General features: G+C 51.3%; 1 protein-coding gene across 1 annotated transcript in view; it reads left to right on the top strand.

Moving 5' to 3' along the window:
- Window positions 1-25,225, top strand: part of SLCO2A1 (solute carrier organic anion transporter family member 2A1) — a 77,048-nt gene that overhangs the window by 46,640 nt on the left and 5,183 nt on the right. The window contains exons 4-11 of the mRNA XM_032869667.1: window positions 11,710-11,937; window positions 12,836-12,934; window positions 14,992-15,128; window positions 16,889-16,967; window positions 17,509-17,673; window positions 18,714-18,903; window positions 20,926-21,091; window positions 23,391-23,554. Coding sequence (XP_032725558.1) covers window positions 11,710-11,937; window positions 12,836-12,934; window positions 14,992-15,128; window positions 16,889-16,967; window positions 17,509-17,673; window positions 18,714-18,903; window positions 20,926-21,091; window positions 23,391-23,554 — 1,228 coding nt within the window. The remainder of the gene's footprint in view (window positions 1-11,709; window positions 11,938-12,835; window positions 12,935-14,991; window positions 15,129-16,888; window positions 16,968-17,508; window positions 17,674-18,713; window positions 18,904-20,925; window positions 21,092-23,390; window positions 23,555-25,225) is intronic.

Below are 25,225 nucleotides of genomic sequence, written 5' to 3' on the forward strand. Positions count from 1 at the left end.
GCTCAACCAACTAAACCACCCAGGTGCCCCAAAGGGATTCCTTTATGCGTTGTGAGACTTCTGTTATGGAGGCTGGAATGGAAAAAGAATGGAGCCAGAGTAGCGGTGTCTAATGATGAAATGTCTGTTGGGTTCTGATCATGGGAATCTATTCCCTACTACCATGTAAATCACCAGTGAACTCATCTTTTCTCATGAATGTCTTGTGACCTTGTATCTATTTGGACTATGTAGAGACTGAATCCTTCAAGTGGGTCCAGGAGGAAGATAGACCCAAATCTAGGTGTCCTGCCATGCTCTTTTCCCTCCTCAGTCTAGACAAGGGATTTGAGGCCAGCTCTGAAGGAGAGTCGGACATTGCTGGCTACCATCCCAGACAGCCCCGTGCCAAGCTCACTGTAGACCCCTTCCTCAGCAGCATGAGGACTGGGTTAATGAAACCAGCAAGGAGCCTGGGGCACTGGGGCCAAGCTGAGGGAAAGGCATCCTGCCAGGCATCACACACTGTGGGTTGGTGGATTGGCTGCCCATAGCGTGAGCCACATACCAACAGCATTTGCTCCGCACAGAGCAGCCACCACAGAGGGTGGTCAGAGATGGGCGGGCCTCTAAAAGCAATCACTCTGCTCCTTTTTTGGGATAGTCCATTGGCCAGAGTTCAGCCCACCATGATCCTCCCTTCTGGGAGGGAAACACTCTGCCATTCCCTCCTTGACCTCAGTTCTCTTAACCAAACTCCACAGAGAGGGAACTAAAGGGGACGGCGACAGGGACCACAGCTGGCCTCTCAGCCTGCAGGGAGGAACCACAGACCAGGAAAATTAACTTTTTTTAGTGTTGTTGCTCATTTCATCTGTGTAAATTCTATTTGGACAATCAGGCACAGCAGTCTCCTTTACTCTGGCCAGGGTCAGAGCCACAGCTGGAAGTGCTTAGGGCTGAGCCACCTTCAGGGCATCTTCCTGGGGTCAGGAGGTGGGATGAGGAGGACTTCGGCCCAGGAGCCACATCAGTGGCATCTATCTGGGCCTGTGCGCTGGGTACCAGTGCAGCATGGGCATGTGCTATGCTAACATGTGCGAATGAAAATAGCCAGAAATCTCACTTCATGGGAAAAGTTTGAAAAGCAACTCCTATTTCAAATGTATTCCTACGGGAACTTTAGGTTTGAATTATGCAAGGCAATCAGGAACAAATGCATTTTATTAAATGTACCACCCTGAGTGGTGTTCTGGAGTCAGGCAGTCCTTGGGAATGGAGACTCCCTGCCTTGGGCCACCTCCTCCGCAGCCGAGACTCAGTTCCTCCCCATATGAAACAGACACTTGCCCACAGGGCTATAAGAGGTGGGAGGATGCTTGCTCAGAATTTAGCCTGTTAAATGTTGGTGTTTATAACCTATGGTAGTAGAATGATGAACCTGGGTGGCTCAGTCGGTTAAGTGTCTGACTTCGGTTCAGGTCATAACGTTGGAGTCCTGGGATGGAGCCTGTTCATTCCTCTGCCCCTCCCCCAGCTCATGTTTGATCACTCTCTCTCTCTCTCTCTGTCTCTCAAAAAAATAAGTTAAATCTTTGAACAAAAATGATTGGCAGCAATGGGGACAAGATATGTGTTATGCTGGGTAAACTGGGGTCCCAAATGAAGAAGCATCCTGCTTCCAGTAGCAAGCTGAGTCTCACAGCTCATGGCTGATGGGCCGGGCATCCTGTGCCATCTGAAGGCAGCTTCTCCCTCGTCCTCACTGTAGGTCTTCTGCTCTGGCCTGGAGCAGGGATCTTCCCTCAACATAGTCCCAGCTGCACCCTCCCTATGTGAGTCCTCAGTGAGTCTCTAAGTTGAAGCTTGGGCTGCTATTCTGTTCTATTCCCAGACCCTCAGTTGGAGCAGCCTGGTATGATGGGTGGAGCACGGACTTCAACATTCAAACGTAGCTCAGCCATTTACTTGCCAAGATTCCTTAAGCAAGCTCCTACTTTACCTTTCCGAACCTCAGTTTCCTTATCTGTAAAATGGTACCCATAAAACCTTCACTTTCAAGGTGTTCTGAGGGCAAAATTAACACAAAATAGTACAGGTAAAGTGCCCATGTTGGCTGTCCAGCAAATTTTTCTTTGCCTGCCCTTATTGTGACATTTGAAATCTATTACGCATAAGTAATGACCCCCAGGCCTATTATGTCTTGATTGCTGATTTCCTCCCCTGGAGAAAAGCTACTCCAGAAATGAACATGGGAAATGAAGAGTAACTATGTATTTTAGGAAGAAAAATAAAGAGGGACTGAACATTGTGGGAATCACGGAGACCTTTAACAACTAATTGCTAATTTTAAAAAAGGCCAGGCAGACATTTATGAATGTTTAGATTTTCTAAATGTCAGAGGGGTCCGGAAATGTGCCCTGGCGCCTTTAGAAAAAAAAGACTAGTTACCCAGCCAAGCCTCCAAGACCACTTCTGGAAGGCGCAGAGAGGTTTTGGTGGATGGGAAACAGGCCAAGGTGACACCAATTCCCTTAGGAAATAAAAGAAGGGTCTTCGGAAACCAGTGTCTGGAAGGACTAGGTGTAACCTGTGAAAGGTCCCAAGGAACATCCAGAGGGAAGTCAACTACTACACAGACAATGGATACACACAGGCAGGGAGCTTCCTGTACGATAAGAGGTGGGGGTTGGATTGCATTTTTGAAGCAGGCAAGAGAAGAAAGGGAAGAGTCACTCTCCAGTCCTTTATTCATAAACGTGCCAGCTCATCCCTGCTCATTCATCCCACGGGTGTCCCTGGGAAGGAGGGTGGTGAGGAGGCATAAGGAGAGGAAGCGTCAGGCTCCTGAGTGACGGTTTCTTCCTCGGTGGACAGCACACAGGGCCTAGAATCAGCTCCCCAACCCCCAGAGCAGAGCCCGCCCCGCTGAAAGGTGGGAGCCACTCAGGGTCCTCCCGCTGAGGGAACTGCTCTTGGCAAACAAGCTCAGGGCTGTTCGGTGGTGAACGCCCAGCTGGAGTGAGATGGCTATGCTCAGAAGGTGTCTGGGGTTGGCGTGGGTGTTGGGAGTGTGAGTGTGTCTGTGGGGTAATTGTGTATAGGTGTGTGTGTGAGGGAAGGTGTATTGGTGTGGACGGGAAGTGGTTGTACGTGGAGGTGGGAAGGGTGGAGGTGTGCAAGGGAAGAAATGTGGGGGAGGCGTGTGGAGGGCTGAGATTGGGGTGGATGTGAGAAGGAAAAGTGTGTATGGCGAGAGTTGGTGAGGGTTTGGATGTGGGGGTATATATGGGGGCAGAGGGGAAAGTGTATATGTTGGGAGGTTGAGTAGGTGGGCAGTTGGGGTGGAAGTTGTTCAACCTGGCTAGCTGGATCTATTTAACCTGAAAAGGAAGAGAAAATAACAAGGGGGGGGGGTCACAAAACACATGGGGGTGATTAAATCAACTGAGAAAAAATAGCCCTAAACAAATGAGCAAAACCTAATGAAATTTGATGTGCAACATTTTTTAATGCATACTGTAGGAAAGAATAGAAACCTATGGGGAGAAATGATAGAAAACACTAGGCTGTTGTGTTGAACATTAGGGGAAGGCCGGTGAATGAACTGGGGCTTCTCAGGTGAACTGGTCATTTCCATGGCAATAGGACTGTGGTCTCTCTAAAGGCCCCAGCAGCTGATCTGAGAGTAGTTGACTGTCAGGCTCTGTTAGCATCTGTTTTGCGGGATCCCTTGGCCAGCCTGGAAACGAGAACCTCTTGTTCTCCCAAGTCTCCAGATGAGGTCTGAGTAGGGACCTGAGTGTGGCTCCCCCTCCCAGCCAGGCCCCCAAGGCTGGTTTAGTCATTTCCCCTGTTCAGGAGTGAGGCCGGGGTGTCAGGCCTGCTTGGCTCCGGGTGGGGGGGTGGGCAGCCCTAGGCAGCAAGCTGCACCCTGCAAGTTGTATCCTGCACCCCGCTGCCCTGGGGAGAGTCTCTCCTCCAGTGCCCCCCCCCCCCCGGCTGATTGTATGCCTTGGGTGTGGTGGGAGGTTGCAGGGGGTTAGTTCCCTTGGGAGAGTCAGCACACAGGGTGGAAAAGAAAATATGGTTACTATTCCAGTGGCTTTGGGCGCCCCAGGAAAACCATTAGGGAGTGAGGACTAGCCCTACAGAAACAGAGTGTGGGCCCTCTCCCGCTGGGGATTAGGATTTGAAGAAATCCTTGATCTCTCATTCAGGAGGCCTGGGGCTCCCTGAGGATCCCTGGAGGACACAGGAAGGAATGTTTCTGCCCTTCTTGCCACACCTGGTAGAGCAGAACCATTGGCTGTGCCCAGACACCTCCTGTGGCCCAAAGGTTTGAAATGGGAACCACCAGACATATCTGGGTAGTGTTTTACCCACCAGGAGGCAGGAAACCAGCAAGAGACAAGGACAAAAGCACTCTTCAAGATTCACAGCTTGAATTGGCCACCGTCAGAAAGGATGTGAGGCTCAGATCTAAAGGGGGAAAAACAGCAAAGAGAAGCCAGAACCACCATGATGGTTCTCCTTTGGGAGGTGATGAGGTCATGAGGGTTGTGCCCTCATGAATGGCATCAGAGCCCTCATAAGAGGTCAGAGAGCTCCCTCACTCTCTTTCTGCCTTGTGAGGACACAATAAGAAGGCTCTCAGCAGAACCTATCTGTGCCAGCTCCCTGATCTCAGACTTCTAGTTTCCAGAACTGTGAGAAATAATTTTCTCTTGTTTCTAAGCCACCCCAGTCTAGGATACTTGGGTATAGCAGCCCAGACTGATTCTATTAGCTTCATTCTCCTTGACTGGAGCCCTCCTTATAGCCTCAAGCCTAATTTTAAGTTTTCAGGTTTTTGACTGTCTTTTTTCCCTCCTTTTTAAAAATTAACTATAATGTATTATTTGTTTCAGGGGTACAGGTCAGTGAGTCCTCAGTCTTAGGTAATACCCAGTGCTTGTTACATACCCTCCCCAGTGTCCATCCCCCAGTTACCCCATCCCACCACCCATGTCCCCTTCAGCAGCCCTCAGTTTATTTCCTGTGATTAAGAGTATTTTATGGTCTGTCTTATTAACTCTTCTTCCCAGTTTGTGTCATTTGTGTCATTCACAAATTTGTCAGCTGCTCCTGCTTTCACCCAAGCCTGTGACAACAGTGTCGAGTGGTGTGCAGTCAGGGTCATCTCCCGGGTCACACCGGCCCTTGATGCCAGCCCTGGGCACGCTTTAAACCGGTTCTCCCCAGAGGACTCTGCAGCCACGTGTCCGCATCTTGTCTACCAGGCTATCATGACAGGCTTTGTCAAAAGGCTTCCTCCAGTCAAGTAACACCATGTTACAACTTCCTGCTGGCCTGCAAGCCCCACTAACAAAGGAAATGAGGTTGGTTTGGCATGAGTGGCTCTTTGTGAACTCATGCTGGCTCAGCTAAGCACTTTTTTTTTTTTTCCAAAGAGCTCCTCATCAGCCTGTTGAATCAATCTGTGGAGAGTAAGTCCTGCTTCACTCCCAGTTGGGGGTGCATATTAAGTTCGCATCTCTTCCAACATTAAAATTAAATGGCTTTCAGCTACCATCCTTCTCACTCAGGTAGAGCTTCCATCCCTACTATCCACTAAGAAATAGTTTTGACGATGAACCAGGCCAGGTGATTCCTTTTTCCTTGACCTGGTGGTGATTCCTTGGGGTGCACGGCCAAGGGTGTGGGTGCGGAAAGCCCCTCACCGGCAGGGTAACGTCCAGCCTTGTTTTTATCATGTGCAGTGGACTGGCCCTCTCATGTCTGGCTCATTGGTCACAGGCCTCCTTATACAAGTAGGCATTTTCCCTGGGGTCCCCACTAGTGGTGGGGTTTCAGTGTGTGATGGAGTGACCAGCCTCAACCTCAGAACTAGTCTTGCAAACTCAGTCGGAGAATAGAACCCAGGAAAGCTCTCCTTCCACTCCCTGAGCTCACTCTTTTCTTTCAAAAATATGAACACTTTCTTTCAAAAATATGAACCCTCCTTTATTACAATCCATCCTCTGCTGGTGATCAGCACTGATCTTACTTGTCTCTAGTTTCTAGACCCAGCCCCCAGGTTCTTAGAAACCTGGGCTTTATCGTCTGTCTCCATGGTTCCACTATCCCCTCTCTTCATTTAAATTTCTCAAAGTTTCTGGTCTCTGGATGAAAATTTATATTATCTGATCACTATGCCCCAGATTATAATATACCCATGATTTTTAATCCTAATAAGAATATTGCAAGGTAGGTATTATGATCTCTGTTTTGGAGATGAAGACATTGAGGCTCTGAGAGGCCCCCAACCAGTGAGTGTAGAATGAGATTTGAACTCGATTTGTCTGGTTTCAAACTGTGAATCTCTTTCACTACCTTATGATGTGTCTCAGGCTGTCAAACCTAACTCTGTTGGTTTCTGCTGGTGCAGGAGGAGGAGATGAGTTTCCTAGTGTTCCAGAATGAAACTTGGAATGCATGCCCAGAGAAATTATTTTGTAAGTGGAGACTTGGTCTAGTTGGAAGAGACCACATATTATTATTGAGGCATTAGGGAATAACAAGGCTTTGTGAACTGCCCTGGGAACCCAATTATTTCTGATGTGTGAACAACCCACTTTGCAAACCACTTTGAGACCTCAAATCATGTCTGAGTTTGGGACAGTCTGTTCTAGGCCTGCTAGTGGGTGTTGCCAGAGTTTTCGGGAAGAACTGTTGAGTAGCTGAATTTAGGAAATAGGTCCTTCAGAGTGGAACATTCTGAATGAGGTTCCAGGGGTTTGCTGATAGCCTAAGGGCTTGGCACCTTGAACATGTTTCCAGAAGACTCTCCAGAAGAACCCCCTGGTCTTTTCCTGTTATTCTCTTATGGATTGCTTCTGAGGCTTGGATTTTGCCTCACTTGACCCTACTCATCTGCAAACCATGCCCCCTTCTGAATAGGGAGGTATGTGTGGCTTTCAAGGAACATGACTTGAAGGAGAACTCACTGCTGCCCTTCTGTTCCCTAGAAGAACTCTCTTTCCTCTACCAGAATGATGAGCATAACTAGTCAAAGGAAAGCCCATTTGCCATGGACTTCCTATGTTGCTTGTTCCTTCTAGGGTCCTCTCTCAGACCCAGTTTCAGATCTCTGTGCAGAGACCTCCTATACCCTTGGCAGCCCCCCAGCTGGCCTCAGCCTGGCTGCCCCTTGAATGTAAGTCCTTGAACAATGGAATGGCTAGACTTTGGTCTGCCCAAATTTGCCCTGTCTCTGTAGATCCCACTCTGGGGAAATAGACCTTCCTGCCACAGAGTCTCTTATCTTTCCAAACCCACTGAGGGGTCCAGAAATTAGAACTGAAACTGATTTTAAATTGTGGAATGAGTCAGAGGGTTGACTCACGTGCAGCTGGGGTGGTGCTGGGGTAGCTGGAGGAGGAGAGAGGTCCCAGCCTGTTTCTAGTTAGCATTTCACAGCCCTGTGAAAACTGGCACAGCCAGACTTCTGGTGTCTTGTGGGAAAAGAATGTGCTCTGATGAACTTGAGCCTTCCAGAAGTCAACCTCAGGGAAGATGAGAAACAGACTGACATCCCTCTGATGAACAGACTCCCCTCCCTCCCATTCTCAGGGCTCTCCAAGATGGAGAAAAGGGACCTTGGGTGGGCAGGCAACCTTTGGAGTCTGTGGTGGCTGGAATAGGCAGGCATTTCTCTGACCTCACCACAGGATTTGACATGGTGGGAAGTTCAGAACTAGCAACATCAGAAGAGGAGGGTGATATGCTTCCATAAGTCAATGGAGAGTATCTAGGTACAGGGCCTTTGCTGGAATGCTTGAAAAATGGGGGGAAGTGGCTCTGTTCCCTTCACATGGGCCTGAGCTCCTAAAGGAAGCTGAGAAATCCACTCCAGGGAGGAGAGGGGTGGAGTGGACCAAAGAAAGTTGAGTCCCCCCACCCATCACCAGTTTTGCCAAGGTCTTCCAACACAAGGTCTTTTCCTCCCCTTTCTTCTAACCCTTGGGCTCACCAATCCCTGTCCCCTAGATTTTTAAGAGAAGAGCCTAAGAGTCTAAATTCTAGACAACTCCACTCTCACCAGAGGAAGCCGGCCGTAGCCCCCCACTGCCAGAGTCCTAGGCATGAGTTCTTGGGAAGCCCACACTGTGCCTATCTCTGGTATAAACACCTGTGCTCACATCAAGGCAGGGAGCGGCAGGTCCTAGCCACCACTGCCCTCTGCTCTTCCTGGCTCTGGGGCTCCCTGCCCCCAGGACAGCCAGCTGCGGCTTCCCTGTGGGCAGCGCTCCTGGGGAACGAAGCCTGCTCTTCTGCAGGTGAATTTTGCATGAGTCACGGCCTGGGCCAGGGTGGACTTGACCCCATTCAGGGCTGGCATAAGGAAAAGACAGTTGATTAGGAGATATTGAATCAATTCAGAATGTGGAAGAGCCAAAGAGGAACTCCACACACTTGGGAGTTGGGGCCAATGGCCTATATTTTAAAGTACACGTTTTAATAAAAGCAGTTCCTGACACGGAGTGTGACATTCTAAAAGATAATGACAGCGCATGACCCCCGGAGGGTTTTGCCTCCTGGACGTTTCATCAGATGGAATTTCCTGAGGATTTCTGTGGTGCTGGCGTACGCTGCAGTGTGCCATGCAAAGGCTGAATAAGCCAGTCGACATTTTTATGATCTTCAGTGACCATACATGTCCCACAGAAAATAATGTTGCCCTTCAAGCTGGCAACAGTGTTCTCATAAGTGTGCATATAGTAAATAGTAAGAATCAGAGAGATCAAGGACTAGAACTCTTAAAAGAAAACACTTATTTTCCAGGCCTTCATTTGTTGCATGCTCCCGCAGCCAGCCTGGCCTTGTGTGTCTCACACGCACGCCTCTGGGCTGTGTATCTGGTCTGCACGTCCGCAGAGCCGGCCAGCCGTCACTGTCCTGCGTGCAATGCACGGCCTCACCTATTTTACCACCAAAATAGCTCTTTTTGGGGTCAATTCCACTCCCTACACATGGGCCTTGCAAACGGGTCTAATGCCTCCAATGTGTTCGTTGCACCACTCCCATCAGGATCTTGACCCTTCTGTGATACAGTCACAGACTCTTGACCCTTCTTGACACAGTCCGTGCCCTTTCCCAGCACCCACAAGCCGTCCAGGAGCTGCTGTGACTCACTCTGCTTCTACTTGAGGGCAGCTCATACCGAGCTGCATTTTGTGCCATGGAGCGTGTCACCCACATCTCTGAGCCCCTCTGCGTTGCTGTTCCCCAGTCCTCCTGAGGCTGATCTTCATCTACTCCCATTGCTTCTTCTTAGCTCAGGGCCACTTTCTCCAGGAATCTTTTCCTACACCCTCTCCCAGCGACACTGGGTTTGCGCTTCTCCCACCTACTCCCTGTCTTCTGCCGACTCAGTGTGGAGCAGGCTACATCATTATTGCGGTAATATATATGTATATATAACATAACATTTGCCATTCTAACTCTTTTGAAGTGTAGAGTTCAATGGCATTAACACATTCACGCTATTGTACAACCACTTGTACACTATTGTACAACTATCAACACCATCCATCTCCAGAACTTTTCATCTTTCCCAACTGAAACTGTACCACTAACTCTCCATTCCCCCGCCCGCCCAGCCCCTGATAACCACCATTCTACTTTCCGTCTCTATGAATTTGCCTATTTGCATTTCTTTGTATGAGTAGAATCTGCGATGTTTGTACTTTTGTGTCTGGCTTATTTCAGTTAGCATAGTGTCTTCAGGGTTCTTCCATTTTGTACGGAGCGTGTCAGAATTCCCTTCCTTTTTAAGGCTCAGTAGTATTCTATTATATGTATCTATCACATTTTGTTTATCCATTCATTTGTTGATGGACATTGGATTGTTTCCACCTTTTTGGCTCTTGTGAATAACCCTGCTATGAACACTGGTGTACAAGTATCTGTTAAGTCCTGCTTTAAATTCTTCTGGGTATATACCCAGAGGTATAAATGCTGAATCATATGGTAGTTGTATTTAAAGTTTTGGGGGAACTGCTGTACTGTTTTCCATAGTGGCCACAACATTTTGCATTCCTTCCAGCAATGTACAAGGGCTCTAACTTTTCCCCCATCTTATATGAACAACCCTTGATGTTTCCTGTTTGTTGTTGTTGTTGTTGATAATGACCATCCTGATGGGCGTGAGAGGGTATCTCATTGTGGTTTGGATTGGACCAGGCGACACTGTGGTTGCTTCTTCAGTGAGCTGTGTAGCGAGTGGGCCGAGACATTTATAAAGGCAGCACCTGTGCCTGTCTCGGTCACCTCCTTGTCCCCCACCCCAGCAGAGTGCCTGCCCACGGTCACTATTCCCAAATGACTGACCAACTGAGGATAGATGAAATTTGGCTCAGGAATTTTTCCAGGACTCAGCATTCAAATTTTCCCCCAGTCTGGATGACCCTGACAAGAAGACATCTTGCCCTTCCTTGCTGTTCCTGGGACAGGCCTCCTGTTCAGTGGGAGAGCCCCGTAGGCCCCAACAGTTTTCAAATGTGTCCTATGAAACAAACACCAGTGTAGAAGGGGTAAGTGTTGGGCCAGGCCAGACAGAGCATGCATGCCGGGGGACAGAGAGAATCCCCTCATCCTGGGGGATGAGGAGGGCAGGCCTGCCCACCTCACCATCCAGGGCAACCTGGGGCAGAGTGGAGCAAGAGGGGCAGATCCAGTCTGCAGCCTTCGAATTTCTTTTCTGTGGGGCTTTGAAGCCCAATAGATCAGGGCTTATACCCTCTCTGGGAGCATCCCAAATGAGAATTAAAGGGGATTTTGTTAGTGTGAAAAGAAAAATAGAGCAAGATCAGGGATGTCAGTGGTGTCCATTGGCTTGGACAAGGTAAGAGAAAAAGGGATTTTATGCAAGGGAGCCCTCGAGAGCTCGCGAGGCCTTGGAGAGGTGACAGTGCTGATTGGCTAGTGTGGGCCAAGTTAAAAACAGCCACATGGAATTGACAATACAGCCAGGCCCGGTGCCCACAGCCACAAACCGTATGGTGCTCGCTGCATGATGGGAATCTCTGGGAGCCTCACAGAAGGGTCTCAAGGTGCAGCTTGGCTCCTGTGGGTGTAGCCTCAGCTCCCTGTTTGTAATAGGAGGGCTTGAACTAGACAGTCTCAAGTCCTTTCCACCTCCCCAAGTTGTAGGATCCTTGGTTGCTGCCCACTTTCCGTAAGGACATTAAATGCCTTTGTGTGACACAATGCCAGGCTTATCCAAGAGTCAGGCTCCAAGGGTCTTGACACAGGAGGGATGCATCCCAGGTGGGGCTGACACTATCTTCTGTGAGACAGAATGGCCTTTGTCCCGGTAAAGAGAGCCACACCCTGGGAACCCCAAGCCTGAGGCTGAGCGCAGGGTGCTTCAGGCCAGCAAGCCTGGGTTTTGATCCTGGATCCCCCTTTTTCAACTGAGTGACCCTTTCCTCCGGGAATGATGGTTTCGGCCTCCATGCTCAGCTCCCCACCTGTACCCATAGAGGACAGCCATGGGTGGAATGGATAGCCATGGGTGGAAGATTCCTCTCCCACCCAGGAAGGGCTGCTCCCAGAACAGGAAGGCCACACTCTGACTTCTGTGTCTACAGTCACTTCCCAAAGGCCTGAGAGGAAAGGCAGGTTTGGAAGCCTGCTGGTGGAACCAGAAGACCAAGTGGTGACTAGCACGCCCTCTCATTGCAGGGAACAGCAGCCACTTCCAAGCCGAGCTCTGTCAGAAGCACTGGAAGGACCAGACCCCCAGCAAGTGCCATAGCACCACCCAGGACTACCGGAAGGAGACCAGCAGCATGTGGGGTCTCATGGTGGTGGCCCAGCTGCTGGCAGGCATTGGGACGGTGCCCATTCAGCCGTTTGGAATCTCCTATGTGGACGATTTCTCTGAGCCCAACAACTCACCCCTGTACATCTGTGAGTCACAGGCTTGGGGAAGTCTCAGGGAGGGGGCCCATTCTCGAAGTGGCACTTGGTAAGGTCCTAAGGGGCTGAATCGAGGTCAGACCCTCGTTGCCCCACAACACAGCAGAGGAGTGCTGAGGTTTTGGGGGGGTGGTGCAGACAGATCTGGTTGCAAGGCCAGCTCTGTTACCTACCAACTTTGTGATCCTGGGCAGGTGGCTGGCCCCCAGGGCCCCAGGGTCCTCACCTGCAAAACAGGGCTAATAGTATCTGTGCCCTGGGCAGCCATGGCATTAAATATGCAATGTATGTAACCCCATAGCCCCACACCGGGCACCGGGGAGCTCCTTTACCAGCTCCTGGAACTGCTGCTGTCCAATCCTCTAGGCACAGGCTGGGGTACTTGCGTCTTCCCAAACCATCCACTTAGGGACCAGAGGGCCTCAAGGAAGGACAAACAAGGCAGATAACAAATGATCATCTATTGCTGCCATCCTTCCCTTAGAACAAACCTCGCTGAGCGTTCTCGAGGCCCACGCCCCATACCAGACAGAGCACACGCACTGGCTCAGTAGCCCCACAGCTGCTGCCAGGGCCCCCAGCATTGTACTTGCGGGGAGTTTTGGCCACCAGCATGCCCAGCAGGAATCGCTAAATGCTGGGGAGGCTTTCCCTCCTGGCGAGTGGGTCTCTCTAGCAGCTGGCTGCAAGAGAAGCAGCTTTGGTTCTGCACATCTCAGGATCTTGAGTGATCCTGGTCTTGTCTATGGGAAATGCCCTGGGTGTGGACTTGTGAGGGCCAGAGGACAGACGGGGTGACAGCTCAGGAATCCCTCAGCTAGGGGGCGAATCTGGGGCTGACCCACTCCCTCAAGCTCCCTCAGCCTCCTTTTCCTAATCTCCCCTCCAGCCATCTTATTTGCCATCTCTGTATTCGGACCGGCTTTTGGGTACCTGCTGGGCTCCGTCATGCTACAGATCTTCGTGGACTATGGCAGAGTGGACACAGGTGAGTGTGGGCAAGGATGCCCAGTCTACTGCTGGTTCCATGAAACAACCTCCCCAGGCCCCAGCCAGGCAGGGCAGAAAATGAAGCTTTAAATCCACATGCTTGGGCCTCATCCTGCCCTCACTCAGTCACCCCTGCCGAGCCTCAGACAGCTGGGACTGGGCCTCGTGCTGCCTCTTGCACAGGTCCCTGTCTGTCCTTGGGAAGTCTGGAGCAGGAACCTTGAGACTTGGGGCAGGGCCTCAGCGGTTGCCACCATAGCTGCCTATCTTGATGGTGGTATTAAAAATAGTTTTATAGTCCTTGGATTCTAAGATGGTGTTTGATTATTTAAAAAAAAAAAGATTTAATAAGAGCTCTTTTGAGGATAAAAAAGAGGCACTACATAAAATACAGACATGGAATACGATTCGCGTCATGTGGGACTCCATGGGCACTGGCAGTAAATGGGCTGTGTCTAATCCTTCTTCTGCCTCTTACCAGCTGAGTGATCATGAGCAAGTTTCTATATCTTTCTGTGTCTCAGTTTCCTCATCTGCAAAATGGGCCTAATGGTAGTACAATAGAGTTTTTGTCAGGATTAGAATATGCCTGATCTAAATGAAGAGGTTTACAGGAATGAGCTCTTATACTTCACAAAATGGTATGGACAAAATCACCGTGTATCTTAGAATGAGGAGGACATAGGCTCTATAGGCCAGGTAACCCCTCACGGAGGCAGCTCCCCAGGGAATCCTGCAAGAACTCATGGCCTTTGTAAGCTCTGATGCTAGCCTGCCTCTCAGAGGCAGGGAGAGCCAGCCTCACAGAGGGGCAGGTGAAGTGCTTTGGAAGCTCCAAGGCAGGAGACAGGGCTCCTGCCTGAGGTGCTTAGGGAGGGCGTCCCAGGCCGCTGACAGCTGCATTGAGCCCCATCGGGGCGGGGGATGGGGAAGGATTTCTGCCTTCCAGATGGAGAAGAATGCTTGGACAAGGCCAAGAGAGGGAACCTGCATGGAGTGTGGGGGTGATAGAGAAAGCTCCCTCCCACCAGCCGGAAGATGTGGCTAGAAGGCAGGTCTGAGCCAGACTTGCAGGAATGATACTCCCACCAGTTCCTGGCACGCAGATCGGAGCTTTCCCATCACACAAAGAATTTGGACAGGCGTTAGAGCCACCGTGCTGCCGGAGTCCAAAACTGCTGCTCCTGGGGGCCATCAGACCACGATGTCTTCCTTGAGGTGTCCCCTGCCTTTACTTCACATGACAGGGAAAAGCCGGGGCGAGCTTTCTGCCTCAGGGTCAAGCCATCTTTGCCCTTTCACTGGCACTTTCACTGGCACTTGATTCCTGCCTCTTAGTTGCCCAAAGAGACTCGAAGCTGAGCTCCCAGTACCAGGGAGAATGCCCAGTGATGCCTGGCATTGTTTGGCTGAGGGCCATTCTGCTACCATCTCCCTCCCTCCACGCCTACATAGTTTCTTTACAGAGAGACACAATGGCAGACTTGCAGCTGCAGATGGGAGACGTTGCTGGAAGTATCTCCTTTGGAGTCTCAGCAACCCAATCTGATGACGGTTGTTCCCTCGGGCTCCAAAGGACTATGGGGCTTCCTTTCTTAGGGATCGATAAAATTGGGAGGCAGTAGCATTCAGTGGTTAAGAGTGCAGGTTTGGACACCAGGGAGACATGGGTTTAAAATTAACCAAAGAGATCATACTTACCAACCTTGACCTTGGACCAGGGCAAAGCTAACATCTCTGATCCTCAGGTTTCTGATTGGTTGGAGGTGGGTGGATGGAGCCGCCTTCACTATTATTCCTACCAAGGGTTGGGAATAAAATAAAGTGAGTTCAAGTTTCTGATTCCTTCAGCCTGGGGATTCTCTGATTCTGGCTGTCATGCTCTGTAGACCAGCTGGCCTGGAGAGGGAATGTTGTCTTGAATCAGACTCTAGCTCATGGCTTACCTCTTCTGCATCATGGGAAGAAAGTCCTCCTGATCAGAGGCCCTCTTTCCAGCAAAATGAAATCCCACATTCATCCAGAAAACACTTGTTCCCTTTGCTGTCTTTCCAGCTGCCATTAACCTGAGCCCCGGAGACCCCCGGTGGATTGGAGCCTGGTGGCTGGGCCTGCTCATCTCCTCAGGCTCCTTGGTTCTCACCTCTTTCCCCTTTTTTTTCTTTCCTCGAACAATGCTCAGGGAAGCAGAGGTAAGGTTCTGAGAGCCCATGACTCTGCCTATTAGAGTTCAAGAAAGGGAGGTGTGGGAAAAAATGAACTGAGAAGCTTCTGCAAGTGAAGCAAAGTTCTGGGTGAAATCTAGAGAAGTTATAAGGTAAAGGACTCCTCAGAGTCTTGGAGAAGTAAGAGTGCTGGTGAATTTCCAAGAGATGGTCTCTCACCAGCCTCCCCTTACCGCATCAGCATCTCAGGCATCTGGAGGGTTCCAGGGAACGCAGTTTGGGAAACAACAAGTTCACAGTTAAGAGTCAGGAAAAGCTGAATATATGACCTGGCACAGTTGGCCCATCATGTGTGAGCCCACAGGACTGACTCGGAAGGAGACCCTTGGAGCTGAAGAGTGTGAGGGTGGGCTGAGAGCAAGCCAACTGCGGGCAGCGGGACCTTCGGTGTGTCTACCGGCCCTGTCTGCTGGGAAGGAAGTCAGAAAAGGATGAGAACGGAAAATAGAGACTAAAAGTCTCAGTGGGGCCTTGATGTTAGGCAAAGGGTATGATCCCATAAGGTTCGGGGGTGCTGCAGTGACTGGGTGACCATGCGACACCATGGCAGCTGGGTTGAGGTTGGGGAGTCAGGAAGGAGGGAAGGCTGGCCATCTGAAGAGGCCCGAGTAAACATGTGGGATGGGGCTGAGCACCAGGGCGGGGGTTGCCGGGCAGCCAAGGCAAGGGCAGGGCGATGTTCTTGGAGAGAGTGCCGAGGACTCAGCAGTGGGCAGATTGGAGGAGAAGGGGGCCGAAGTTAGCACCAAGGTTTTGAGCCAGAGCCAGAGCTCAACATTTGGCAGTGAGGTGTGTGAGATCTAGGCGGAGCAGCGGGAAGAGGGGCAGGGGTGGGAGGGCCTCTGCTTGGCTTGGGGAAGAATTTCAGAGGTTGTCAGTGCATCGTGGTGGTTTGGGGTTCAGGCACACCTGCGTCTGGGTCCAGATGCTAAGTGATCTTGGGCAAGTTCCCTTGTTTCTAAGTTTCCTCTAACGTACTGGAGATAGAGCACCTGTCTCAGCGGAGGCTGTGAGGATAGCTGGTATGGGTGGATGGCTGGGCGCGGCGCCCAGCGTGGAGTAAGCACTCAGTGCGCAGGGACTCCCATGCCTGGTGGTGGGTTCCCCCAGGGAACTCTAATGGCGTCAGAGCTCGGGAGCCTTGCACACCGTGGGTAGGGGTTCACAGCTGCTGCTGATGAGTTCACAAAAAATAGGCAAGCTCACTGAGGTGGTATGGGTAGAAAGTGTGGGCCAGGGTCCAGGATGGAGCCTTGAGCAGGACTCAGCTTTGGGCCCAGAAGGAAGCAGAGACTCTATAGAGGAGACAGTAAGAAAGAGCTGGAAACAGAGGTCCTTCTAGACCAGTGTATCCCAGAAGCCTACGGCCCCTGGAATCTGAGGATGGGGAAGAGGTGTAGCCATGACAGACAGACAAGGGGTGAGATCTGATTGGACACCTTTTGGCATCAGGCAAGGGAAAGTTAGACATGAATAACATGCCCAGATGAGTCTCTGGAGGCTTTGGCACGGACGTGTCCCGGCCGGCAGCCATAGCACAGGGCCCATGGACATGCAGGTGGCATTTGCTTGGAGAGAGCATTCTCTTCGCACCCTCCCACACACCTGGGGATGCTCAGTGCTGCTTGTCTCTGAGCCAGCGAGACCAGACCAGAAGGGGCAAGGGCACAGGGAAGGGTCACTACAGGGAACCTGGGCCTTAACATTCTCCGCCTCACTGCCCACAGAGGTCTCCTGCCATAGTGGATGAAGCAAGGAAGATGGACGATGCCAAGCCAAGAAGTTCCCTGATGGATTTCATTAAACGTAACCAATGGACCCCACCAAGCCCTGGGGCGGGGTGGGGGACTGCTGGCTTGAGCTGAGGGTCAGGGGGTGCCCCAGCTCATGTGATGTGGTGTGTGGTAAGTGGCAGTAGGCGCAGGTGGTCCCATCTCTCAGGAGGGGTTCTGCCAGGAGTCCTGGTGTCTGCTTCTGTGCAGGTTCCAAGAGACTCAGATGTAAGCAGAGTCGGCCCCACCTCCCGGCCCCGGCCCCCGTGTTCTCTCCCCTCCTTTCACACAGAGGTGGCTGTCATGTAGGGAGGAGTTTCCTGGCATTAGCTCCATTTCTAGCCAGGCTTTGCCTGGTATCTTCTAGGCACACCCTCACTTTCCTTAGCCCGTGAGCATGTCGAGTGGGAGTTGGGCAGCTGCGTGCCCCCGGCCACTGAACATCTCGGTGCCTTAGATCTGCCCTGAGGAAGACAGGAGGGCTGCCTAGAGGAGGAGGAAGGGCAGTGACTAGTCCCAAGGTAGCCCTGTGATGACTGCCATGAGGGCCCAGCCCTGACAGTGTCTGTTTGCAGGCTTCCCCCGTATCTTCCTGAGGCTGCTGATGAACCCACTCTTCATGCTGGTGGTCCTGGCCCAGTGCACCTTCTCCTCGGTCATCGCAGGCCTCTCCACATTCCTCAACAAGTTCCTAGAGAAGCAGTATGGTGCCTCCGCGGCCTATGCCAACTTCCTCATTGGTGAGTCCTGGAGGGTGGGGCTGCTACAGGAACTGGGGGACCCTGCCTGGGCCCTGCCTTTGGGAGCAGCTGGACCCTCCTCCACTCATCCAGGGAGGGGCGAGGTCAGACCGGACACAGACAAGAGCCAGAGGAAAGAATTTTAAGGACATTTTTCCTGGTTAGTGTTCTAGAATGTTCTTGGCAGATCTCTGGGGCCCCCATCATTCCAGGCAGGGATGGGTGGAGGCTAGGGTCTACCTTCCGCCCCGTCAGAGGGACTGGAAGTCTGAGAGCCTCCCAAAGGCCCTGACATCATCAGGGGCAACAGAGGAAAGAGAAAAGCTAGAATTTGAGGTTAGGCAAAATGCCTTGCGTTTTTTTTTTTTTCCTTCTTCACCAAGGAAGTGAATATGTTCACCTGGGTAAGGAATATGCAGCCCAGTGATTCTCCACCCTGGCTGCACTTTGGGATCCCCTGGACAACTTTAAAAAAATACAGATGGCCAGGCTCCATGCTCAGTCCCTGAAAGCAGAGCCTCTGGGGTGGGGCCCAGCACTGGTGTTTTGTGCAGCTGAGGTTGAGAAGTACTGATGTGGTCCTACTAAGCACCAAAGTGAACTACTGAGCCCAGTCTACAGGTGAGCCTGGCCATGTGGATGTGGCAAGGTGGTCAAGCCCTTGGCCGTGACCTCATCCCTTTAGCCTTCAGTTCCCAGCTAGCACATTAGACAGGGCACCACCGTGTGACCCATGTGGTCACAGTGAGAATGCAATGAGGGGCCAGGTAATGAAAGGTGCTTAATAAATGAACCGTCAACCCACCTCCCTCTGGCTGCAAGGACTCACTTGTTTCTTTATTCTTTGCATAAGCAGGGCAATGTGCTAGATGTGCCTGGCAAATAGTAAGCGCTCATTTAATGTCAGCTAGTACCATTGCAATTGAATGTATCAAATGTTCCTTCAAGGAGCCATGCCCCTTGTCCATAGTTCAGCCAGTGTCGTGGTCCTGCCCCCACTCCCAGTCCTGTGCACCCAGACAGCTTCTCTTTTTCTGTAGGTGCTGTGAACCTTCCTGCTGCAGCGCTGGGAATGCTGTTTGGAGGAATCCTCATGAAACGTTTTGTTTTCTCTCTGCAAACCATTCCCCGAGTGGCTGCCACCATCATCACCATCTCCATGGTCCTCTGCGCCCCACTCTTCTTCATGGGATGCTCCACCCCCACTGTAGAGGGTGTCTATCCCCCCAGGTAATGGGAATGAGAGGTGAGAAGATCCCCTTTGCTGAGGCCAGAGCCTGGATCTGGCTGCCATTGTCTTCCTTCCTGCTTCCTCCACTCTCTGCTCTCCTTTTCACTCTTTGATCTAACCGTTTATGTGGCAACGTAGAAAATGAGGTCTTGAATCATATGCTCAGTTATAGGAAGAAATGAGAGGGTTCTAGTGGGCCACCAGCCATTGGGATCAGGGCTCTGTTTTTTTAAGGAGCACCAAAAACTAATTAGTTTGGTTTCAGGGTGAATCTGTAGGGCCACAAGCCTCAGGAACCAGGAAATAAGCTATGTTTAGCATCCGCTCTGTGCCGGCTACAATTACAAAGTCTTCTTGAGCTGCTGAAGAAAGATGAGAGAAGGGGACTTGAAAAGATCTGGGAAAGAACAATGAAAGCAATGGCAGAAACCAAAGATTAGGGCAGGTGAGGAAGAGGGCAGGTAAAGTATACCTGTCAGATGGCATAAAGCAACCTGGCTCCAAGTTTGAAGTCTGGCTTCATGTTCAGCAAGAGCTTTAGGGGCCCGTGAGGGGAGGGTGCTGAGCAAGGAGCGTGTACTTTCTCCTGGGTGCCCCTTCCAACCACCTCTTCTTTTAGGTCTTGCCTAATGAGATTGCAACACTTGGAGAAACTACCTTTCAGCGCTCGTGTTTTCTCTTTTTCTTTGAGATACCCTCTTTTGTCTTTGGTGGGTGAAGGAGAGGAGGGGTATGAGGGAAGGGAGGATTGCTCGGGGCAAACCCCCACCCGGTTTGTATTGTTCTGCAAGCTGACTATGGATTGAGAGAAGCTGAGAAGACTTTGAGCCTTCAGGTGGTTCTCACTAGGAGCCTTTTTATTTTTTCAAAGATTTATTTATTTAGGGGCGCCTGGGTGGCTCAGCCAGTGAAGCCTCTGCCTTCAGCTCAGGCCATGATCCCAGGGTCCTGGGATCGAGCCCCGCATTGGTCTCCCTGCTCAGTGGGAAGCCTGCTTCTCCCTTCACCCCTCCCCCTGCTTCTGCTCTCTCTCTCAAATAAATAAATGAAGTCTTTTTTAAAGATGAAAAAAAATTTTTTTAAAGATTTCATTTATTTATTTGAGGGAGAGCACGCAGGGGGAAGGGGGAAGGAGATGAAGAAGGAATCTCTTTGCTGAGCGCAGAGCCCAACTGAGGGCTGGATCCCAAGACCCTGAGATCATGACCTGAGTCAGATGCCTAACTGACTGAGCCACCTAGGCACGCCCCCAACCCTGTGGGGAGTTTTTAGCACAGGGCTTTGTCCTCAGACTGGGGTGAGTTCTACCACAGTGCTTTGTAGCTGGTGAAAGTTACTTTTCTAATCTTCAGTGTTCTCATCACGAAAGGAATATGATTAATTGTCGAATTGCCATGATGGCAGCATGAAAACTCTTGGGCACCGTGCCTGGCACATAAGAGATACCCCATTAATGTTAACCATCAGCAGTGTAATTCTTTCAGCAGGGCCCTGATCTGTGATTTGTCAGCCTATCCCAACCCCCCCACCCCGAGAACAATCATGAATGTCAGATGAGGAAGAATGGTGGGAATGGTGAGATCAGCCGGTGAAAGCCCCTGGATTACAGTGCAGGGGGAATGCAGGGACCAGGGGCCCCAGTCTTCCCTCACCCCAAGCCCGGGTGGAGGAGGCGTGAAGGGAAGTATTGCCTGTGACTTTGATGTAGCATCTGCCATCTCTTTCACTGGAGTCCTGGTTGGTTGGTTGGTTGGTTGGTTGTCTTAATGCCCCTCTGCAGTGTGGGGTTTGCTGACCACGTCCTCCTGGCAGCAGTCGGTGATGCCGTGAGCACTGACCAAGCCGTCAAGTCACCATTGGCTCCAATAGGCATAATCCAGATCCCAGGGTGGCGCTGGCCCGAGATAAACAGAGACACCCAGGCACACTAACCAGGCGGGGAACTCACACTGGGCTGGCGTGGGGAGGTTTTTCTTTTGGTCTTGCTTTGTTTGATTCCCCATTTCCTGTTTTGCTGGCAGGACATCAAGTTCTATACATCTGCAGTTTCCCTCCTGCTACAGGCACTGCTCGTGCCCAGATTCCGTCTTCCACCCAGTGTGCGGAGACAACGGAGTTGAGTACCTCTCACCGTGCCACGCCGGCTGCACTGGCATCAACATCAGCTCCGTGACCTCCAAGCATCTGGTAAGGGCAGGAGAGGCCCCACGGGGGTCTCTGTGCTCAGCGCAGGCCCTCGCAGACTGCTCCTTGGCACCAGGATGGGCAGAATGCCACCCAAGCCACACTCGTTCCCAGCCTCGTGGCCTCTGCGCCACACCCGCCCTCTCTCCACCTCCCCTTCCCTAAGGTCATGACCAGATGCCTACAGCCCAAAGTCAATTAAAGATTGGCCAATGTTCAAAAAAATTCACATTCCTGAGGCCCAACAATGCTCAGAGCAGAAATGAGCCAAAGCACTCCTTCAGCTGACGCCTTTGAGTCTCATCCTGACAGATCCTGCATCCTGGCTGTGTGGGAAGCCACAAGAACAGGCCCAGAGGAATTGAGAGCAGGGGGTCTTCTATGATCAGAACCTGGAAGCGCGATCTAGGGCATTTGGTCGAACCTCTCAGCCCTGACGTGTATATAGCCTTACAACTGGTCTGAGGTCATGCAGCTACTTGGGGGCAGATGTGAGACTAGAACCCAGGACCCTGCCTCAGTCTGGGGCACATCTGTTCAAGGTCATGGAACTCCTGGCCACCAGACTTGACTTGTGCAGCCCACTTTCACTGGGTCCACAAGGTGAGGTTCTACCAGCCCTCCAAGGGCTAAGGCTCCTGGCTTCTAGGGTCAGCCAGAAGCAAATCAAGCCGAGACACATATTCAGTTATTCAACAAATACTTAGTGACCAGCCAGCACAGCCACAGGTGTGAGGTCTCAGTGGTGAACCCATCAGACAAGGTCCCCACTCTCATTGAGTTTTCATTCTAGCAAATAAATGTACAAGGTAATCTTAGAATGTAACCCATGCTGCAGAGAGACTAAATGACTAGCCTCTCTAGTTGCTGGAGGCCTCCCTTAGGAGGTGACACATTAGAACTGAACAACCTGAAGAAGAAAACCCTAGGAAGGCCTGGAAGTGAAGCCTTCCAGGTAAAGGAATGGCAAGTGCAGGGCGCAAGGACATGAGAGAGCCGGGCACAGGAGAAAGCTGAGAAGACCAGGGTTGGCGCTGAGAGCCATGCCACACCCAGGCCAAGGCTGGGCAGGCTGGGCCTAGGAGCTAGATGTGCCTTTTCCTGAGAGCAGTGAGAAGTCTGTGCAGTTCTGCTAGAAATGCCCTAAGGAGAAGAACGTGCCTCATTCCCTTAAGCCCGTGTGGAGGCCATGGACAAGGCTGGCCGCCACTTTAGCATCCTCCTCCAAGAGGACTGGGCAGGACTGTTCTCACAGCCACTTTCATGGGCAGAGGGAGGACAAAGAGGGCAAACAAGATGGTCTCTCCATTGTCTTCTAGTCAGAGGAGTCTGTGGTGGCTTCTGTGGTTTTCTTATTTTTATTTATTTACGTCTGACTCATCTACTTCCAGAAGTTATCTTGACAGGTTTCCAAAAACAGCACAAATCCATTCTCAAGAAAAGACAGTAGATTATAAACAGAAAAAACATATGTTAAAAAAACGCAGACTGAGAGAAATAACAACTGTATTGTATATGACTTATTTCTGAGCTTCCCAGCAGCCAAAATAAAGAGGGTGCATAGTTTCTGCCGTCTGCCGGAAGGAAGCCTACTAGCTGGTTAATTCCAGTCCTAGCCTTGTAACTGCTGGGACATTGAAGCGGTCACAGGCTAGTCCAACAGATGCTGTGAGAAGAAAGGCAAACACCACCTGACATGGGCAGTGGCCCCCAAAGCCAGTTGTATAAGAGTGCTGAACCCTATGAACCATATGAACAGACCAGAGCCAGGGACTCTTTCCCTAGCGTTCTTCATGGCCAGGAACTCCTCTCAGGCAGGAAACTCTGGCAAAGGCCTGACTGATGGAGAGCTTAGTGGATTGTGCTGGGTTCCCACTGATGTCTCCTATTTGTACGTTCTTGCTTTCCCTGTAAGAAGCACACAGACAGCAAAAACAAGCACCCATAAAACCATAGTGGCTGGGCACAGGGCAGCAGGAGAGAGCCCTCCCCTCCCCACCCCAGTCCCCTGCTGGGTAGGCCCTGCCTGGCCATGGGATCCTGCCTGTCCTTGGAAGGGTGGAACTGGGGAGGGGCCCCGCCCATGCTCCATGACCTGTTTCCGTGAAGACGGTTTTGATGGCCCAAACAGCGGTCAGAGGTGGCATCCGTGGGGCACCTCAGAAACCTCACCAGGTCTGCTCTCCGGCCTCCACATGCATCATCGCCCAACTCCCCAGACCCAGGGGACTCTCTGCCGGCCTTTGAAGTGTGTGGCTATGCAATGATGACTGCAGATCTCCCCCTCCCTCTCCTTTCCAAGACGTATCTGAACTGCAGCTGTGTGACCGGGGCGTCTGCTTCAGCCAAGACGGGATCGTGCCCCATCCCCTGTGCCCACTTCCTGCTCCCAGTCATCTTCCTCATCTCCTTCGTGGCCCTCATAGCCTGCATCTCTCACAACCCACTCTACATGATGGTTCTGCGGTGAGTGCGCCTCTCCTTCCCCCGCGCTGCCTGCCCTGCCTGCCGGATTCTGTCTCTCCTCCTTTCCTGACACCAACAGAGACCCCATCCCCAGGAGGGCAGAGCCACAAAGGGCTGGGCCTCGAGGAAGCCAGGCTGCCTGGCTCCATACTGTGGACATACCTGAAGATTCACTTATGTTTAAATCCTGAAAGAACTAAGAGGAAGGAAGAGAATTCAGGTAGATGCACAAAATCAAGATGAAACAACAACAACAACAAAATGTGGAAAGTTCCAGAGACAGAATGAGGGCTTTGAGAAAGGATGAAAATAAGAAAAGCCCAGTGTGCTAGGAGCCAGGACCAAGTTCTCAGGTCAGAAGGGAGAGGCTGGCCAAGGTGGGAGGGGAGAGCAGAGGTGTCCCATTACGGTGGCGGTGGAATGCCTCTGAGCTTTTGAGAGGGAATTGACCCTTCCTTCACCTCACCCTCTGCCAAAGAGAAAACAACAATTCAACCAAGTTCACCTAACCCACCCTTGCCTGCCTTTTTTCTGTCCTCACCCTCCTTGAGAGCAGAGAGGGAAAAACACAGGACCTGGATGTCTAGTGCTAGGGTCAAAGACCCAGCTCAGCCGTGCACTGGTTGGAAGTCCTGGGATGTTGCTGACCTCACTGAGTCTCAGTTTCCTCATTTATGAAAAGAGGTTCGTGATATTGACCACAAGGGACTGGTGTCAGGATTATCTGATAAATATAAGGTACTCTATGTATTGGTTAATTATCACTGTTAACCAAATTCTAAGAATTATTAACAGCTAGCTAGGTGCCAATGGCCTATTTTTCCCAAAAGGCTAGGAGGTGAAGAACAGAAGCAGCCATCTGTCAGGGCCTGGGATTTTACCCTGTTGACAAGTTAGCTTGCAAACTACCAAGCTCCTCTTCTTGTTACTATTTCAAGAATGCAGGCAGGAGATAGGAGACTCGTGGTTCCAAGACAAAGGTCTATTACTCACAGGTACATGCAAAGGGCAGGAACCTCGCATCATTCATCCTTGTGCCCCACATCCCACGGGGTGACCTGGAGGACCCAGGTGTATGCTTCCCACACAGTGAGCTCCTGTCATGGTAAGGAACACTGAGCTTGGGAAAGCCACCACCTACGTAGACCAAGCCTGCTCTTGGTCTAGCATAAGGTTTTACCCCATGCCTCTAGGTGGCTTACTGCAACCACAAGCCTGAGAAGTGGCCCAGGAAAATAGTAGTCAGAATTTTGTGTTCTTAGCACATTCCACGGGAACGGGTGGGGCTGCTCAGAGCCCCAGCATGTTGCCCTTCCCGACACCATCAGCACCCTCTTTCTGTCCCTCCCCACCCTGTGCATTCCAAGCGCCAGTGCTTTCATCCAAGACCTTGAGTGGGGTTACTTCTTACACCTGGGCCAGATGGGCCATGATGGACCCTGTAACCCCAAGAAATATCATGGGTGGCTATGACGAGGAGAGGTAACAGGATAAGGACATCTCACAGGGAAATTCCTGAGCAGCAGGTAAGGGGCAGTCCCTGTCAGTCAGCCTCCCAGAGGGCTCCATCAAGCCCCAGGGCTAGGGAAGCTGTGGAGGAAGAGCATCCTTTCAACCACAGGTTGGGCTTTCCTAGAAAACCTCTCTCTTCTAAGTCTGATCAGGGGCTGG

The sequence above is a fragment of the Lontra canadensis genome, unplaced genomic scaffold (genome assembly GCF_010015895.1).
Source record: "Lontra canadensis isolate GAN:19392208 unplaced genomic scaffold, GSC_riverotter_1.0 scaffold38, whole genome shotgun sequence".
NCBI classification, from domain to species: Eukaryota; Metazoa; Chordata; class Mammalia; order Carnivora; family Mustelidae; genus Lontra; species Lontra canadensis.